The sequence below is a fragment of the Rhipicephalus microplus genome, chromosome X, assembly GCF_043290135.1.
Source record: "Rhipicephalus microplus isolate Deutch F79 chromosome X, USDA_Rmic, whole genome shotgun sequence".
Classification (NCBI taxonomy): Eukaryota; Metazoa; Arthropoda; class Arachnida; order Ixodida; family Ixodidae; genus Rhipicephalus; species Rhipicephalus microplus.
The window spans coordinates 306,977,040-306,998,272 of NC_134710.1; the positions used below are offsets into that span (position 1 = coordinate 306,977,040).

General features: G+C 42.8%; 1 protein-coding gene across 4 annotated transcripts in view; it reads right to left on the reverse strand.

Moving 5' to 3' along the window:
- LOC119162132 (exonuclease mut-7 homolog) overlaps window positions 1-21,233 on the reverse strand; it is a 151,489-nt gene that overhangs the window by 63,639 nt on the left and 66,617 nt on the right. For 2 of the 4 annotated variants that reach the window (XM_075879471.1, XM_075879473.1), the window contains exons 15-16: window positions 20,969-21,123; window positions 11,404-11,445 (exon numbers count right to left, since the gene is read on the reverse strand). In XM_075879471.1, coding sequence (XP_075735586.1) covers window positions 11,404-11,445; window positions 20,969-21,123 — 197 coding nt within the window. The remainder of the gene's footprint in view (window positions 1-11,403; window positions 11,446-20,968; window positions 21,124-21,233) is intronic. The other 2 variants (XM_075879474.1, XM_075879472.1) reach the window with 2 other exon arrangements.

Sequence of the window (21,233 nt, forward strand, 5' to 3'; positions counted from 1 at the left end):
ATTGGCTCTCGCTACATTTTCTGTCTGGCATGTGCGGAATTGTAAAAGGTACTTTTTTTGTAATTTGCTGTGTTAATTCCATTTCTATCTCAGCAGAGCCAATTGTACTCCTGACCTTGTTTTTTTATACTTAATGCACAAATAGTGCAATAATAAACAAGTAAGTGCTTATGAACAACAGGCTCATGTTTAGTTACTGATGTAAGCTAAGAGTAAAAAGATGTGCTCTAAACTGATCCTTCTTCCTAATGAACGAGAAGATTCTGAGCAATTTTCACCAAATACACTTCCGTTTTTACTTCCATTTCATGTCATGAATTGGCATCACTTGTGGCCAGGTACGTTTTATTTTTTCCATTTACGTACCTTGAGGCAAGGGCAGGGGTGTGTTCAATGAGGAATCGGACACAGCACAAAAAAAAGCACTCGTGATGTTTAAAGATGCCCAATAACATTCACACAAAAAGATGGTGGGCTATTGGTGGCGACAACATTAATAGGGTTGTACAGATTTGAATTACGAATCAAATAGCATTTGCTAGTCGAATTGAACGATACATGTACGAAACATTGAATATTTTAAAAATATACGGCCCCTATGGGACAACTCTGAAGCAGCAAAACATGGCATCAGCTCAAGACCACAATAAATGCAGCCCAAGTATTGGAAACACTATTGATGGTATAACCATTACCAGATAAAGCATTTTTGCAGCAACCGCACTTTTACTCTGCTTTTACATATGGCGGCATTGAATCTCATTAATTATTTTCTGTCTCCATCATTGAATTTAGGGACTATGGCTGCATTCAGCTTCACGAATAAAAACATGCACATCTTTTGTTCACGTAAATTGTTCTTACAGATATAGCTTTCAACACTTGCTTTTTATATGCTCTTTGTGCCTGGGTATATGTTGTGATAATTTTGACTGTTTCAATAAATCTCTAGCTGCATGCATGATGTATAGTTTGAAATTGTTTAGATTTTATTCTGCCATTTATTTAAGATCTGGCAGCAGAGTTTCAATTTAAATAATTTAGTTGCTGCAGTGTTCAGACATACAGTTGAAAAGTACTTCGAAGGCTCTGGTCACTGCTGTATACAAGCTTACCACAATTCTCATAATCGTAGAACTATTTGGTGTCAATTCATGAATACCTAATTCAAACACACTGTTGTGGAGATATAGGATTATTTTAAAAATGTTTTCTTACTATTTGAAAACTACCAAAACAGTATTAGATTCATTTAAACATTCAATTTCATTATACCGCTATTAGATTCATATTGAATCCGCTTCGGCAATTCACTACTAGCAAACCCTTTGCTTGTGCACGTCTTTTGTAGTATGACAGTGCACGTGCTGTCAACGCTTCACCGCTCTACAGGCATGCATCGTGGTGAAGTAAAGAAAAAAAAACAGCTGGAGGCAGGCTAGTTATATGGAGTACATATAATAGATTTCAAAGTGCATTTGGCTTAGAGGAAATACGCTGTCACCCGCGTCCTTGTCTTCTAATCATAGTGTGTCCTCTTGCTCCTTATGTGAACGGAATTGCTTCACGTGTTTGTAAAGTGACACTACGACAATATTCGTTTGCAAATCTATCGAGGCACTGATACAGATATTCGAGCCTCTCATTTCGCATCGCTATCATAATAAGTAGCAGTGGCATTCACTACGAGTAGCCTAACACATGACGGAGTGAGTGCAAGCTGAGTGACGTGCGCGATATAGGAGCTCAAGTGGCCTGACACTGGCTCTTTGAGCTGCAAGAAAGGCTTATTGAGTTACGATTACTATTATATAGTTCGCACATGAACTTTTTACACCGTCATCTTCCATCTTTCACTGCATATCTGTGTCGACTTCAATGCTTTCAGCGATCATTGCAAATCGAGCAACGAGTCTTTCGGCAGCATCGATACAGGCGTGCACACAGCGTTTCTGTAGCACCTTGCAAGCACCAACTTCTTGATAGCGCCATTTTCTCATTCATCGTTGGCGGTTTGCCAGTACGCCTGCGAGCGTCAACCCTGTTCTCGCCTTCGCCGCGGCATCTGCATCAGCTGGGCTCCCGCCCGACGCACGATTTCTGCAGCGTCGTCGTGGGCAAAGCCATGTTTGCTGACGAAATCACGCACGAACCAGTGAGTGCGCACCTTTCGAGAGCCTTGTAAGGGCGCCTGGTGCAGTGCATTGTGGGGGAGTCTATCAGCTCGCCTTTGTAAACTCACTGCTGGCCCTGCCGGCACAGCCCCTTGTCGACATCACTGCGGCCTTCAGTGGCATCTTTTGCCGCAATGGGACTTTCAGCATCTAACACATTAGGTTCATTTGTAAACCTGTTGTTCACCTCATCAATGCTATCATTTTGGCCGGCTCCGAACGGTTTGGCACCTGTGGGCTCTGTTCACTTTTCATGCATAACATCAAGTGCTTCAAATTCACGCCGTCTTTTTGCAATTTCTTGGCCCAATTTGTCAAAATAATCAAGGTACTCTTGAACCAACTGGTTCGGGCAAGGGATGGTCGTGCTGCTGGGAATTTTAGAGCCTGAGTAGCGGTCCGACTGCGTTGTGAGCTGTCTTAATTTTAGACACTCTATTCTTATCTGAGACCATTCTCTTTCCCACTCCATCTCGCGCTGCAGATCTTCCATATACCACTTTTGCTCAGCATTATGCTACTCTTTCCGTCTTTCCTTCTTTTTTGACAAAATGAAACACAGTGTTCGTACAGGTTTCCAAGCGAAAATTCAAGGATATTCAAGGACTTTTCAAGACCTGTTCAAGTTTTTCAAAGACTCAAAAGTGGCAGACTAAGTTGGAATTTCTCACTCTAAAATTTTCAAAAATGGCTAATTTTATTGCCCTTACAATAAGTATATGGATATAAAAATTATAACAAAAACATGTACTCTTAATAACTTCTCGCATTCTCTCTCCATTAGGAAGAGGGCACGATGCCGTGTCAAAAAGTTACTCACTGGCGGGCTTCAACGCGTATGTGTGGTCAAGCTTAAAGGGGTGGTGCCACAATATTTGCGGCTTGCGCCCTCTTTGCTGCAAGCATTCATTGTAGCGCTAACAAGCACAATACATACAATAACATTCATTTATTCTCACTAATTAATTTATCGCCTTACTGATATGAACAATTTTCAGTTCCCGTTTGTGAGCACCGAGTTGGACAGGTACATAGCAGTGTAGGTGCCTAAGTCACGTATCACAAAGCTTTGCACTCGTCATACTAAGTATCGTCTGCTCTCGCACACATATGCCACAAAAGCACCTGCAAAAGAAACGCGCTGCTAGCTGCAGCAGCCTCGATGCTTTCCCAGTACATATGTAGTGGAAGACCAGAAGTCACTCACTTCACTGCAAATCTGATGTGACGTTACAACTTTCCTTGCCCTTCCTCTAGAGCTATGTCAGTGTTGAACGCGCTCATGATGCACCTCGATTAGGAGAATGAGCATTTAGGTATAGAGGAGACCCACACCGAGGGAGGCGCTGCGGAGCGTGGCGCTGTCAGTCAATGTGGGGAGAAAACTGGTTACTCGAGTGTTGGCCTCTCCGCTGTCCCATTCAACCTGCTTGAAAACGCGTTGCTTTGCTCGCACGCTGCTTGCGTTCTGCACGTGTTTTTGAGTCGCGCGTCGCCCGCGATTATGATGTATGCGCTCTGTCCGCATTTAATAGGATGCCGCAATTGAGGATTTTTTTTTTTCGTGGCAGCAATTTGGTAAAAGGGCAGCGAAGCAAGTTGTAGCAGACGACGCCGTCCTCGTCAGAGCGAAGTGCATTTCACAAGTGAAAGACGACGCTGTTTACGATGTTAGAGGTGAATAAAACTTTCTGTACATTCATAATTATATACCTGTTTTATTTGGTTTACTCTGTGTACTATGCACTATGTTTGTTACTGGATGCATGGGTAAGGCCGCTTCTCGTGCTTTAGGTTAAGCGGTTCTTGCGCTGTGACTGCTATTAGTTGGGATACCTTAATTTACTAGCACCCACCCAAGTTATCGTGCGGTATATACACAGCACTTCAAAAATAAATGGTCTATTTGGGGCTTCTTTCTGACCCACAACGAAAATTGACATCTGTCTTGCGTGTCTTTCCTTGTATTATCACTGTTCTCATCGCGGGTACCTTGAGTTCACGAACAGCGTGCGTACCATCATGGTGAGCGCCCAGCTTTCAGAGAAACTTTTTGGTGTGTGTCTAATCTGCAGGGGAAGAGCGCATTGCTATAAATGCATTTTATCTTGGTCGCGTATCAAAAATGCACCGTGTTGTTCGGGCTACTCCTGCACACTCAGTAACAACTAGTTCACTGTATCTGCCAACGGACGTGCAACAACGGCTAATGCATTTTTTTCTTTTTTTCATAGTTGTCCAAGCTTAACACCCGTAGTTTTGAATGCATTGTGCGCGTGCTAATTTTTATGAAAAAAATTGTTTACATACTTTTTTCGGCGCACTGCTTTAATCCATTCCTGTCGTCTGCTTGTTTCGTACCATCGGTTTGGGAATCTGTAGAATTTCACTGGTGGAGTCGACCTCTTCATGTTTGCATGGTTATTGTGACAGTTGACGACACAGCAATGTCACCCCCTTTTCTGGTGGGGTGACATCACGGAACGAGGGACGTTTCATGTGCAGCGCGTGCTTCGCAAATGCGTGAAAGCCAAAGGGAGCGGAAGGGTCGGAAGACTCTACTGTTGTGCGCTTTTTCTGGCAGGGGAAAGGCAAGCGCTGGCGTCGCCGGGCAAACTTGAGCGGGTCTCCCCTATACTTGGGAAGTGACTTGAATAATATTCTAAAGGATTCCCGAGTCCGACCATTCATGTGCAGTGTCCTTGCATATATAGAGAAAACCCACACAGTGCTAACTATTAGCACCGAGAAGTTGAAGTGGCACCGCCTGGTGGGAGGCTTGCACGACGTCAAGGCACGGACTCTTCAAATCTTGGTGTGGCGTGCGTATACATAACACTCGCTCATTTCGAAGGCCATTGCGCTGCCAGTGCTCATTTTCTTGCTTGTCTCGTGCTTAAAATGAATTACTAAAGCAGCATCAATGATAGTTCTGGTAAAACAACAAAAACTAAACTTTTTTTTTTTCGGTAGAATCGCAAGGGGTGCCTAGTGCTCCCGCGTACAAGCTTTGATGAGCTTTGTTATAGCGCCGCGCTGTTTACCTTGAAGATAGGTTCGATTATCGGCCACTGCAGCCGCCAGTCGGAGTGCAAGACGATGCATGTGCAGCGACAAGACGTTGCATGTGCAGCAAGACAATGCATGTGCAGCAGATTAAACAAAATACAAGGTGACCGCAATCACACTGCAGCAGCTTCGCAATATTGTCGCGCTTCTGAAACGTATACGACAGAGTACTTGCATTTGAGATTGCATTGTTCACAGGCAATTTCTTTAAAAAGAAGTAATTGTTTCGCTTCCACAGTTGATATCTGTATGGGACGCACCTAAGCAACTACTGGCCACGTTTTTTTTTGTTTTTGTTTTTTTCGCTCGCCCGAGAATACTGTCGCCCATTAGATCTTCTTGTGTGTAGTTGCTCATATTTAATCACGTTATTTAGCTTCATGTTTTTGGTAATAATTTCGGTACTACGTTTCACTAGAAAACCAAGTTGAGGTTAATTGCAGAAAATGCTACTAATTTTAGATAGTGTCTACATGCCACATCCTAGCAACTGTGCAGTCACGATTGTAAGTACCACTTTAGATAGCCACCTGGTGAATAAATTTTTCTCACCGCTGATTACCCCAGAACAGCATGAATCTGTATATGAACAATGACGTGCGAGACTAATCATTGCTTTATTGAGGAAAAGGACGTTTCATTATCACGTGGGCCATCAAGTTGAGTGCACCATCGAAACAGTCATTTCGACTTTCTGGCGTTTGTTTTTCAAACGATTGCTATCAGCAGTGCTCCTACGTGAAGTTACGTTTATGATGTGGTGGTAGATTGAGTCAACTGTTCGCGTAAATCAGGGTATGCGACTACATAATCCTGACGACTGATAAGAAGAAATCTGATTGATTTGTGAGGTTTAACGTCCCAAAACCACCATATGATTATGAAAGACGCCGTAGTGGAGGGCTCCGGAAATTTCGACCACCTGGGATTCTTTAACGTGCACCCAAACCTGAGCACACGGGCCTGATAAGAAGAAATCTATACATGAAATTCCGAGTATACAGACGTATTAGAGCTCCGGAAATCATTCTGTGGTTTACCGCGTTACTTTTTTTTCTAGTCAAGAGTCCGACGGAATCCCGTCTGGTCGGGGACATAGTGCAAAATAACAAAAATGCCGACCAAGGTGAAATATTTCACCTTGGTCGGCGTTTATGTTATTTTGCACTTTTTTTTTCTCGCTACAACAAGTGATTGTGTATGAAAGCCAGATCAATCTAAAGTCTCCTGTATCCCAAAGCAGATTTCTGTCTAATGAGCTACATTATCAGTGATGAAAGCGACATTTTGCTTTTTGGAGCAGATTCTGGAGCAGAAAAAATGGTGCTTTGGGGCAGTTTTAAGTGTCTTCGGAGCAGAATAAAATGCTGCAGCTTAGGGTTGCTAGTGGTATTTTCGGAGCAGATGCATGTTCTTAACGACTCCTGAAGTCTAAAGCATCACTTAAGCATTTAACAAATATTATATATTTATTGTTGAACATGTCGTATGCTAGTATGGAGCCAGTATACAAGCAGCATAGTTGGCATAAATTATGGGCGTGGGGGAGGGGTCAAGAGAGTCTGGACTTAAAATTTTGTTGTTAAGGCTGGGGAGAACACCCTTTGCAAGTGTCCCACTTGAGATTTAGCTTAATACCATGTGATATAATTTTGTTAACAGTTAAGTATAGCGCAAACAACATTTTAAAAGGCATTTCATCTTTCACTGTGTACCTGTGCTAAATGCCTCTCAGATGTGTAAACTAAGGAAATCGAAAAAATGTGAAAACGACACTGAATTGAACAATGAAATTGCTTGAGCTCAGACCCCATGCTCAGTTTTTAAAAGTATATTTGAAAGCATGATTTAATTCTTATATAAATAAAAATACAGTCCATATTAAAATACGAATTGACCACCATGGCCTGATATGTCACTCCCTTGCGATTTTTCTGGATTTACGCCACTGAGTAGCACACCAGGAAAATACTATATACAGCTTGTCTTTGGTTTCGCTTAGGCTCACTGTGTGGTCCCATGGTTCAACTTCCCTGTTTTTAGTTTGCCAACATACTTTCGGAGCAGGTTTGGAGCAGTTACTAGCAAATATTGCACTTTAGAGCAGCATGGAGCAGCATTTCTCTTTTGGAACAGTTTGGAGCCATTGGAGCAGCACTTCCGTCACTGCATTATTTGCAGAGGCAGACATAACTTGCACGTTAAATCGCCATCTTGCGAGTGAACTGAAAACGTCCTAATTTAATTAGTAATACTTCAACACAAATGTGTATTCGCAAGGCATATGCCAGGTTGTAATGAACTCAGACCCATTTAGCACGAATGTTTTTTTAGCATTCATTTCTTCAAGTACGCGCATGATGAAAACATCTAATGTCTCGCTGTCCTGCCCTTTCATTTTTAAAGTGAATCCATACTTTGTGCAGCCTAGTTAACTTTTAACAGCAATAAATACTTTTACTTTGTAGGTTTAGTGATGTACAAATCGTAATTTAGAAGAAATGAACACCGTATCGCTGAAGAGCGGGTACACGGCGAGCTCAGAAAGAAGCGACCATCGGCATGCGTCGGCGGCGGAGCAGGAGAGTCCTTGCCATGATGTCATTTCATCGTGACTGAAGCGACCCCAGTGTTCGTTCTCGGGACTAATAGCCTGAAAGTTTGATTTAAGAGCATTGGCTTGTGCACAGTTGACACTTGCAGCACATTGCTCAACAACTAACGAGTAACAAGTGTACAGTAGTTAATATAAACTCATTCTGTGGGTGCATGTGTGCCCTTTTCTAGCATCCTTCTTGATGTTTAATCAGCCGCTTCCAGTGTCGAGCTGTGACAGTTGTTCCTCAGCACTCGTCCTGTGCGCTTTTTACCTGCATCCTTTGTGCTTGAGCGGCACGTTGCATGCAAGGAGTTGCTTGCCCTTCTTCGTGATACTTTAAATTTCTTGCCATCGCATTTACTGCTTCGCCCTTAGCAGGAAAGTTTTCTTTCTTTCACGTGCATTTTTGCAAAATGAAACCATGCGAGCCCACGCCGCAGTGCTGCTTCAGAAAATGAAAGCCTGACAGGTCGACACACCAATTTACTACATTTAGGAAATCGCGATGTCGATGCGCGAGTGTACTGCTTTTAAAATTTGAGGATTTTCAAGGATGGCAAAACATTCCAGGACTTCTAAGGGCCTTGGAAATGCATTTTTCAAATTCAAGGGTTTTCAAGGGCCTGTAGACACCCTGGAACATACCTGCCAAGTTCAAGAATTCTGAATCCGGGAGATTTCCGCAATGGGGAAGGGGGGGGGGGGCACCAATAAAAACCAAGGACAAACAAACAAACAAAAAACATTGCAACAAACAAAAGGGGGTGGGAGGGGGTTCTCAATCGCAAGCGGCAACATCAGCGTTGCAACATCAGCGTTGCGTTCGGCTAGGAGTAGCCAAACACACGAGGGTAGAGTTTTTCACTAAGGTGAGAGTCTCAAAAAGATCAACATAACTAGCAAAATCTGTTTCAGTCAAAACGACTCTCGTGTGTTTTCCTGGCACACACGTGAACGGATGGGACAGCTGGCTGGCTGCTACATAAGCGCGGGTCAAAGCTTTGATCACTACTAGATTCTTTTGACAGGAACGCCAAAACACGTCTGGCCCCTTTTTGTTACGATAGCATTTATATGGACAGTCCAAGCCGTTTTTTTGCCGTCATCACTGCCGTCTTCTTTCACTGTATATGTATACGTATCTATATATATGAACGCTCAAAGAAAAAAAGCCGCCCGCGCTCGGTGCAGGGTTCGTAGCGATGCGCTGATGCCTGCTTATTTCTAACGTGTACTTTGCCCCATGGATGGGGAAGGGGTAGATGCTTGTGCGTGTGCGCTTATCTTTTGGTGAGGGAATCTTGTGTGCCTCCGGCTTCCACTGAAATGCAAGCATTAGTTGCCGGGCCCACAAAGGTGACTTTGGTCGCTCCACAGGCCCCTTTTGCGAAAACAGCACGCTTTTCATACACAGTGAGGTATAACAACTGGGACACTTGTTAATTTGTACTCATCGGTACCTGTGATCATAGCTCGGCATATTCACTCATGAGTACACTCACACACACACTGTGAGTATGAGTGTGAGTACTGATGAGTGTGAGTAGAACGTGAGTACTCACGAGTACGAGTAAGAGTGAGTATGAATGTGAGTGCTTTCAGAGAAGAAGTGAATATGAATGTGAATGAGTACTCATGAGTGTGAGTAGGAGTGAGTATGAACGTGAATGAGTATTCCGAGTGTGAGTAGGAGTGAGTATGAATGTGAGTACTCTGAGTGCGAGTAGGAGTATGAACTTGAGTGAGTATTCAGAGTGTAAGTAAGAGTCCAAATATCCTCACTAATCACTCGGGGAGATCCATAGCACATATTAATCACTAGCCCAAATTGCAACTTTCTTAGAAGTTAATGATGCAACCATGACATCAGATTAAAGACTGGACTACATTCTATCTAGGTTGTTTTCAACTCATTGCTTTAATGTTAGCTGAACTTAAGAATCTTTAATGTTAGCTGCCCCTAACAATCTCACGTTTCACGTATGTAGCTCTTTGAGCTACATACGTGAAAACGTGAGATGGAATAAATCAATGACATGCACTCTCAGTGGCGTAGGCAGAAATTTTTTCGAGGGTTGCACCTTTTTGGTCTGAAATGGGGGGCCACCCACGGAGATGTGGTCGAGTGTCATTTTGTGTTCTGTACACCACGGCGAAAAAATTTAGGGGGGTGGGGTGGGAGCATTGGCTCCGTGTGCCATTTCCTGTCCACACTACGGTCAACTGTGGCAAACAGTCTATAAAGCAGCTGCTGAATTTAGACATATGCCAAGCTACAGGTAACTGTAGAAGGGAGGGCATGGTAAAGAATTATTCACCATTACAAACGTGGCATAAGCAGAGCCTGATAGCAGTAGACAAAAAATGACTTTACCCAACCAGAGGCTTCAAGCCAGATGTTTAAAATGACCACACAGCTTAAGTCTCGCACATGCAGATTCGAATAAACATTGCAAAACAACTTGCGAAACAAACAGTTTTTTCAGCCCAACAAACATTTGAGTCTTTAGCCACGTAGCATGATGTCATCCATCTAATTTTAATCTTGCAACAAACTGATATTCTAGATATGCAAGCGTGTGTGTGCGTGTGTGCGCGCGCGTGCGCGCGCGTGCGCGCGGAGTTGCACGCGCGGAGTTGCACGCGCGGAGTTGCACGCGCGGAGTTGCACGCGCGGAGTTGCACGCGCGGAGTTGCACGCGCGGAGTTGCACGCGCGGAGTTGCACGCGCGGAGTTGCACGCGCGGAGTTGCACGCGCGGAGTTGCACGCGCGGAGTTGCACGCGCGGAGTTGCACGCGCGGAGTTGCACGCGCGGAGTTGCACGCGCGGAGTTGCACGCGCGGAGTTGCACGCGCGGAGTTGCACGCGCGGAGTTGCACGCGCGGAGTTGCACGCGCGGAGTTGCACGCGCGGAGTTGCACGCGCGGAGTTGCACGCGCGGAGTTGCACGCGCGGAGTTGCACGCGCGGAGTTGCACGCGCGGAGTTGCACGCGCGGAGTTGCACGCGCGGAGTTGCACGCGCGGAGTTGCACGCGCGGAGTTGCACGCGCGGAGTTGCACGCGCGGAGTTGCACGCGCGGAGTTGCACGCGCGGAGTTGCACGCGCGGAGTTGCACGCGCGGAGTTGCACGCGCGGAGTTGCACGCGCGGAGTTGCACGCGCGGAGTTGCACGCGCGGGCAACTGGTACTCTAAAAAAATAAGCTCTGCAATTTTTATATGCCAAAGGCATATCCCAGTGGGAGACCATGAATTAATGCTAACCGACCAGGGTAATTCAATGGTAATTCAATGAATACCTAAACCTATGTACACAGGTGTTTTACCATCCTGCATTGACCCAAATGTAGCCACCGCAGCTCGGACTTTTAACTGCTAGTTTAGCATTGCAAGAGCTTAGCCACTAGGCTACCACTGCAGGTCACGAAGAAGCTGCATTCCTCGAATAACACATTGACATGGTAGCACCTACAATGGATTGAAATTCGGAGTTTACCCGATGAACACACTTACATGACTAGCAAGCATTGGCTAACCAGGACCAGCATTCATCATTTACCTGCTGGGCACAAGGTGGCAGTGGTGTTTCCAGCTCAGGTAACTGGAGGGAATAGCAAGATGAAAAAAAGGAAGAGAAGGGGAGGGCAGAAGTGGGACAAACCATAAGGAGAGTGCATCGAGACCTTAGCATAATGACTCTAGAGTATAAAAATTGAGACATTCACTAGTAGAAAACAGGTTTACATTTATCTTCAATAGCTCAACACAGATCGCATAACCTCAAAGCAGCAGCAGCTACTTGAAGCAATAAAGACATCACAGGCAAAAACAGACTAAGGGCCGGAGCTCTGCTGTATCTATTACTACCAGGCCCTGTGCTGTTAAAAAAAAAGAGTTGAAACACGTATCTATTTGAAGATTCACTGCATGTGGTTCACAGTCTGCTTTTGTCACATGCTTAGTGAACTGTATACATTCTTTAGACTATATGACTTTTCCTTGTGGATGGTTGAGGGGTATGTTACTTTTAATAAATAAAATCTTACATTGCATAAAATGAACCAAAAGAATGTCCCACAGATTTCAAATTCTCTAATATATTCCTGATTAGCATATACTGTCAGAAAAATACAAATAGCTATGTATATCCTAGTACTTTTGATCATGCTTCATAACCTATCAAGAAAAAAAAAGTAGTGCATTTACATTTCTATAGTTACGGTCCAGTTTACTGTTCTTCTTGGAACTGGCAGCCAGGAAACAAGCAGTAGAACCAACCCAAAATGCTAATACCTTTGATTGATATGTGGCGTTTTAACATCCCAAAACCACCATATGATTATGAGAGACGCCGAAATGGAGGGCTTCGGAAATTTTGACCACCTGGGGTTCTTGCACCCAAATCTGAGCACACAGGCCTAAAACATTTTCGCTTCCATCAGAAATGCAGCCGCCGCAGCCAGGATTCAAACCCGCGACCTGCGGGTTGCGGATTCAAACCCGCGACCTGCGGGTCAGCAGCCGAGTACCTTAGCCACTAGACACCCGCGGCGGGGCCAAAATGCTAATACTGCTTTCACAATTCATGCCATCTTGTAAAATGTAACACCAGCAGTCGCTCTCAGTGTGCACATTAGGATGTATGAAATTGGCACAGCCGACACCAGCTGCATTGTTCAGTGCATAAAGGAGGAGACATATGGTCACACAAACTATTGTGCTCACTATACAGAGCTGTAAATGATCCTATGCAATGAGCAGCTGCGTGCTCGAAACGTACCGCAATACAGCCCAGCCTGCACCAATCGCTGCTTGTTATCATACACATGCCTCACCACCCTAACCTGAAGCAAGCATTGTTACTGCAAGAGTTCATCACCAAGAACAATGTTGTGCCTGAAACCGCGAAAACGCTCAGCAACATACATTCACTGCAAACAATAGCTCTCCACACTATAACTGGCACCAATTTAGTCCACTTTCCGTCAATACATTGTAACCCTCCACAACACTTTCATTATGTTGCTGTTCCTAAAACAAAAAAAAAAAACAATTGAGAAACGAGTTTAGCAGTACTAATCATCCAACGAAGCACAAGTAAGAAGAATTTTCTCATAAATTGCTCATAAATTCAGGGTGAAAGAGCTAGCCAGCTCTTCCACCCTGAAGACCTATGACAGATCACATGGCTGATGTAACGATGAAACAGGGTGAAAAAATACTGGCAGCTGTTCGCATTCAAAATGCATAGCTGCCTAATGTTTCACAAACTGAATGCATTTATTTTTCACTTATTTGTATGTTTTTGTTTTGTTGTTTGCTGTTGCTCCTGTTGCTTAGTGGCACACAGTGGCCGTATTGCTAGCCGAGTCTGCAACTAGCTTCACAAATGACGACTCGCAAGATAACTATTCAATGTATTGGATGCTGCACATTCACAAAATACTGGAAGGGGCTTCTTTATATAATAATATAGGCTGTAGATAAGAGAACTGTATGAATTTAATGCAAGTGAATGTGAAGATGAATGCTGATGACAGCAACTAGCCACAAGTTTACAAGCGCTCACTTGGAAGACAGGTCATTAAGGAAGAGTTCATAGTTCAACAAAGCATACCTTTCCTTAAAGCAAGCTCTCATCTTCTAGAATGCAATGCAGGTTGGCCATTTCTTACACGTGCCTATTTCTTAACATCCTCCTACACGTAAGCAGCACTGATTTGAGAATAAGAGCAAGAAAAACAGGTCTGTAGTGGAACAGTTTATTTCATTTTATGTGCACAAAATTATAACTGTGGATAGATGAAAGATGCAAATATATGTACCTGAGAGGAAACTGCAAATGGACTACTCAAACATGTGAGGCTAGTAGGCAGCTCAAAAGCACGAAAAAGGAATGCACCAGGAGTCTACAAGTAATCACAGCTACATTCCATCAGAACATCTAGGTATCGATGAACAATTTTACTTCCCAAAAGACTTCTCAAATAATAACAAAATCATGAGCACCACCAAACATTGCCACCCCTGTCACACAAACACACATTGAAAAACTCGGAACATCCACTAGTTTATAGCACTATATATCACAATACTTCCAAGCAGAAACAAACAACTGACCAGCACATTAATGCTTCTGCTCAATGCACATAACAGTTAGGGTGCACATAGTGAACACAAAAACTACAACCTTGCAGGGGTATGCACTTCAATGTTAACAATGTACAGGGGCATATCTAATGCTTCCCTCTAAAAAAATAGAGTATTTGGGAGTGTTTCTGCTACACAACAATATCACCATCTACTTTCCTCGCGTTATCACCACGGTTACGGTAGTTCATGGTCATAAACAGCACCTACGTTATCAGTGCAATATAGCCTTTTCGTGAGGAAAGTGGCCAGCGCCAGGTTTTGATGAAAAGAAACGAGAGCCAGTCAGATATTGTTGTGTAGCAGAAACATTCCCCACATATTCTATTTTTTTTTTTAGCATTGCCGTAGTCTACCTTTCAAACCAATCATGCACTATGAACAATGAGAACATCAGACAATCAATACTGCCTTTTAAACGACCTTGTATTTTTAATGAATATCAACTAGCAGACTTCCTTGCAAATCAGACAGAATGCAGTCACTATATCAGGTTCCCGAGCAAACTCTTCAACACTGAAACCAACAGCTATAATATTTTAATCTTCAACAAGCTAACAATATATATTCTCACTCAGCAGCTTAGTACATTAACTTCTGGGAGTTACTTGCGCACCCATCCCGTCTAGTACTTTTTGTGCTCGGCTCTTTGCACTGCCTTTTTAAAAAGCAAATTCGAAAGGTGTTCTGAACAGATGTACACCTTATATTCAAAAGGTGATATGTAGTGTGTAGAAGCAACAGCAATATTTTGATTTTAAGCTTCGCTGTTACAACTATAAAAGACATACAATGCCTCTTTCTAAGCTGACCTCCACTGGATATAATCAGACTCTAGGCACGCTACTGATCCCATACATTAGAAGAATAGGTGCATCAAGGGATTATCAAAATTTATTTTCCAAAAGAAGCCCCTTTAATTATTCAGCAAACAATGCTCTAGGATAGAAAACACAAATTGGTCATAGTCACGTTTAGTACTCAAGTCACTTGGGTCCCGGCAACAAACAATAAGTGTTTCGGTTGTGTGTGAAAACCAGTAGTGTTTTTAAATACAGAACTATATAATGAAATGTGATGAAGCACATCCCAACTGTACAGATGAATTGCTCAAATGAAATGATTTTAAAAACTGAACACTATTTTGCATCCCTGAAACAGATTACTGGTGTACAAATAAGTCGCACCTGCAGACATAGCAATGCAACTATTGCAACAACCAAGTTGACAAAATCAAGGGCGAGAAACATTCCTAAACACCTTTTAGTACTCAACACTATTTTCGCAAAGCCCTACCAAACGGATACTTTGAACATGCAAGTAATGGCTTTGAGATTTATGCCATAAATCCTCTAAATACACCAAGTTTTTAGGTGCTTTTATTAGCAAAATAGGTATCCTCACATTGAGTATATATAGCTCAAGGAAAACCATCGATACGTCAGTATACCGATGCAACGAGGTAAAGATCCAGTGAAACCATCAATTTCAATGAATGTTTTCTTGCCAGCTTTTCTTTCCAGCATGACCATTCAAATATATATTTGGCGACACTGCAGGTGCCTGCACATATTAGGACGAGTGTATACACTATAACAAGGGAAAAGAAACCGCCCTCGACCTTTCTTAGCTCCTTTACATAACTACTTAAAAATGTCGCAGGTTACCATAAACGAAGTCAGTCCTACTTAGCATCAAAGCCGAACTCAAGTTACCTGCTATTTTAGAAATCAACAATAACAAACTTCTGAGCCCAAAGTAAAACATGGACACTAAGAGCTCATTATGACAGGCAGAATTTGGTGCTTGCCATTAGGAACTAAAAGACCACGACTTCGTAGTAATTTCTCCCATTCGATTCCATGCCATGCTCTTGACTATCCACTTTCCATGTCCACATGATGACATTGACAGTGCAGGAGGAGTGTTGCTCTGACCACTGATGATGCAAAATAATAAGTAGCATTGGAAAAAAGCGATGCTACAATTTCACCGCCAAGGCCTTTTTTCCAAGTTTCTGCATCAATAGAAATTCTTAAATCTGGTTACCAGAAAAACAAGCATTGGGTCACACATATTCTACCCAATATTCCTCTACGGAATTAGATGAGTTTCCATACTTCTTCAAACCATTAATCAACTCAACCCCCTGCTTCCAATTCTAGGTGAACCCAACACAAAACCAAGAACAGTGAATACAAACTGCAGTCTTAATCCCTCCAGCACAAAAAAGTCATGCAAAATTTGTCTGTGCTTTATTTGTGCTTCCACACTTTCTCACCTAAAGGTCACAAATGCTATATTAAAATAAAAGCCTTATCAACATTTTACAAGAAGCACAACTACAAGTCTGTGAAGTCGAGTTAGAGTGGAAAATCCAGATTATTCTCTTTTGTCACTAATAGTAGACTTGCTATTTGACCCAAAACTTTGTTAACCTCTTACACTACGAGAAACGAGTGCACGCTCAAGACTACCATGTAACTAGCAGCAAATAACTGTAAAGTAACTGAATATCTTAAAACAACAATTCATCGGTTAGCAGCATCAAGTGCTGCAACATAAGTCCCCTAAAGGGGTACTGACACAAAATTTCACTGCCGAGATAGCCTACGGGGTCGATTCCCAAGAACATTTGTATATCATCTGCAAAATATCCACAGCGAATATAGCTTGCAATTTCTAACTAATTTTTAAGGTTGTGTGAGCCCTCGACATTATCGTGCCATTGCCACTCTCGAAGGGGACCCTTTGGGGACCCCTTACTCACTTCCCATCATCGCTCTGCAGTCAATACAAAGAGTTATGATGACGTCATAACCGCCCTTTTTCCTTTGCCGCGTTAGTTCCCGCAGTCTATACTTCTCAGCGGCTGGTTGCCGTGGTGCACGTTTTGAGAGTTTTCTGTTTGGCGACACTGCAGTCCCGTTGCCTATTCGAAACTTATTTTTGATGCAGACCGTGCGGAAGTGTGTCACAGTTCTGCGATCCGACACGGTCAAGAGTTGCACACACTAGGTGGTGACAGTTGCACCCAGCTTTTCGAGCTCTCTCAAATCGAAACTGAAGCTAGTCGATAATGAGGGGCCTGTAATTAATTATCTGTCGCGTGCTGCAGCAAAGGATGTTTCGTGTCATGACTAACAGGCCTCCGGCAACACATCGAAGCAGAAAAACGCGAGGCCAAAGTTTTTGTGTCGGTACCCCTTTACGATAAAAAAAAATGCAGTCAGCTCCACTTCGTAAACACAGTCGGAACGGCGAAGGTTGTGCTTGTTTTTCATCAGGCTATAGTGTACTCACATTTTTGAAATATATGGTGCTAAGCTTCAGCCTGTCTTGCGCGAACATTGCAGTTGGCTCAGCGACGACACCCCTGTTCTTGGGACAGCTCTTGCTGCGGCCAATGCTGAGCCCGGACATAAAAGCCTCGACTAAGAACAGATTCACCGTTAAAATTATCTACAGGTACTGCCAAAAACATTGGCTTACTTCTTTTACTGTCAAATGAAGCCAAAACTAGCTTTTCTGGGAAACAGCATACAAGTCTATGAAATATCAGAATGTTCAAGTCCCCCAGCACCCCAATAACTATATCATGAGTGAGTCGCCATATTGGGGTCCTAACCTTTGTAGTTTGTATCGTTAACTGAATTAGTGTTACGGTAAACAAATACATATGAAAACAGTTGAGTTAGTGCATACAATATTTCTTGGTCTAATCAATTCACATAGCGATATATATAAACAAGAAAATATTTGCTTAACAGTCCAAGATGGCGGCACCAAGCCCATGTACTTCAGTAATGTGCACCTGTGGCTTTTACGGATACAGTATAGACAATCCGGACATCTCCCTCAATGGCTGCAACAATTTCACAATCACTCTAGCTAAAGAAAAAATTCAGAATTATAAGTACCCACTAACATATGCCCAGACATTTCAGAGGCAAGAATTATTGCAGGTAAAACAAAAAAAAAAACATGATAAATGGTTACTCACAGCTGCTATTGGTTCAACCAACCTAAACAAAAAGCATCTGACAAGTGTCTGAAGAGTGAAGACAACTACCCTAAATGCGTGGGGATTAGGGGAATTCAAGCAACAAAAGGTGCCATTTCCCTGCAGCATTGTTATGTCAGCAAACTTAATCCAAGAAACAACATCACTCTGCAAATTACTACTACAATCTAGCAAAATTTTTCTGCAGCTCTTATTGAGACGCTGAAGAACATCATATACAAGCCTTTTGGCAGCACCAGTGCACATCAATAACAATTTGAGGTTACCAACTGCAAGTTTACATGAGACTGTTCACAAAACCAGAGCTACAGCATGGCTGGTCTACCATGACCATATTGCCAGTCCTTTCAGGCTCAAATCCAATATTAAATGCAAAGAAGCAAAAATTACTTGGAAGTTGTGGCCATTGACACATGCAGGCCAGACCACACTCCAAACGCGAGGCCAACTCTACGTACAGCATTAGCTGTGCGCATCTGTAGATGCAGTTTTAAGATGTAATAAACATGAAGCGTAGTACTGCATAAAGCAGTCTAGCACCGCCTAACTTGCCGAAGGACCTTCGCAACTTATTCTGCTCACCCACACAAGAGACATTATTAAGACATTGGCTCCTGCAGCCAGCAATTTGCCGGCCCCAATGGTGAGGCCAAAAGCCGATTATGTTATCCACTAATGCTCCCGGCTTTTTCAGAACACTGTCACACAAAAACCTTCCTATCACGACCTCACCAATGGACCTACAAGCCACCAAGTGGGCTAATTTTCCTCGTCAAATCTTGCCAAAAATATAAAAAAGGAATCCCTCAATGCTGTGCTTAGTTAGCAAGGCACATGGCAAGAAGTCCGTGAGCCAGTCGAAGTGTGAAAGATGTGAGGTTGCTTTTCACATGCCTATGTGCTTCCAAGTTTTTCACACACGATAATTGTACTGGAACAGCAGATGTAGTGACCCACACCGCCTCTGAACAAAAAAGTTATTCTGCAGAATACCAGGTGGGACCAGCCGCCAAGAGAGCAAAAGACAAGGGGTTAAGTTATGATGCAGATGATAATGTTGGCAGCACACTCGGTGCTTGTAATGTGAATACTCCCTCCACAAGTACCGACAGCCACTGCTGAACAAAAAGCGAGCCACTGATTGATGTGTTTCAACAAAGTCTGGTCTTGAACTTTATCACCCCACCAGTCCGCATATCTCATCATAACGGACATGGGAAGCCACACCAAACCAAGACATTTTCTGCCTCCTTCTTTCCACCGTCATCATCTGAATGGAACAACCTTTACCCACAGCATTTCCACCATTACCTGCCCGACCTTATCCTTGCAAAGTTTTGCACATTACCTGTCTCGCAAATAACATATATAATAAGCAGTCACCATTTTGTATAATTTCTCTACATCCCTCTTTATTTACACCCCCCAGAGGAGTCTAAGATAATAAAATGAAATCAAATTACAAGAATACTGTGCATGCTGCAGCATAGTCTACTTTTTTTAAATATGATGCCTTCTGTGAAGGTGAAAATGCACAGTTGGCACATGAGAAATTACTAGGGCACATGGATGTTTTCATTACTACTCAAACCTGGGAAGTGACCTCATCTGGTCTCACAGTAGCCAATTGAAATGGTTATAAGTGTCATGGTAAATTTCACCACTCCAAGCACTTTCATTGCACCCAAATGAATGCCTAATTGACTTCAGTCATTTTTAGTCATTAACTAGGGTTGTATTCACAACGCTATGCATGTATTTTGCAGTAATTTAATGAAACGATTGATGTTGGTGCACAGCTACAAATTAAAAAAATTAAAAAATGCATTGTTCTACTGCATTGTCATTTTGAGCCTCCATTAGGCAACTCTAGGAGTCCATCTCTAAACAATGATAATGACATGAGTATTTGTACAATACTCATGTCAATTTGTACAATCAATATCAAGTGAATTAATGCAGCCAAGACACTACTGAAGATATTAGTCCATAAGGACAGTGTAAAAAACTTCAGGTCAAAGTAAGGCCCTTCAGACTGTGAGGAAATCACTGTGTTCACCTAATGCCCCGTCAGAAGGGCAAAAACAAGACAGTGCCTGCAATGCAGTGTAAATAATGGCAGAATTTCCGTGTGCAAAACTGTAAGGAATGTTACAATTGAACTACAAATATGTAACACTCCACACTATGACGAGTTTTTTTTCCGTGCCGACAACTACTTTTAGTGCGCCAACATCATATTGACGCAAAGAACCCAACATCAACACGTACAACAAAAAATAGAGTGTTCATTTAGCACTTAATCATCATAGGTGAGCTAAGAATTGCTACTAGGGCACAGTATGATCCAAGGGCAGAAGCCTTCACAAATACTCTTAAATTTGTACTCATCAGTGACACTTTGTTCTATTAGCCAAGTGTACATGAGAAAAAGTGAAAAGACCCAGCTTTTCATTCATGGCAGCATACAACGCTGCCCAGTAAATAACGAGGCTGCTTTTGTCAATCTTCAGGGCGAGAGAAGGCAGGTATTACTGCACACGCGTGACAACAGAATTTTTAGTAAGTTCCATAGCATATATTTACATGCAAATCTGAGCTTGCATAATATGAGGAGTATATACACGCTGAACACTTTCTATTAAAAATAAATATTAGAACATAAGAAAAGCAGCAGACATCACCCCAAAGCAACATACACTGACTTTATTAAACCCATTTCTCTGTCTGACCTGCATGTTTGAATCATGCCAGTCTAGTGTTGGCCAGCCATGCCAACTTAAACATAAATGTAGATGCTCTTGAGATGTTTCACATAGAACATACGACACAGAAAAACGAAGGAAAACACAGTGCAATAATCTTGCAGTGGAGTCCTGGCAGTAGCAGGCGAAAAAAAAAAAAGCTAACGCTTGCCAGTGTTGGTTTTGCAACCATGTTGCCTGGGTACCTGAGATTTGTACTTCTGTGGCTTGCGTCGGGGCCGATGAGCTCCTTTCTGAGCATCTGTTGCCTCTTCAAGAAGCTGCCGCATGTTCATGTTTACAGCATCAGCCCTCTTGCAAAGCTCTTCATAAACTTCAAGCAAGCAAAAAGCATCCACTGCTGTATAGGAAGAAAAAAAGTTCACGAGTTAAATTTTTATAAAACCTCATGGGTGATAGAGTGCATACTTCCAATGTACTGAGAGACTGGCCGACAATAACTCGTCACTC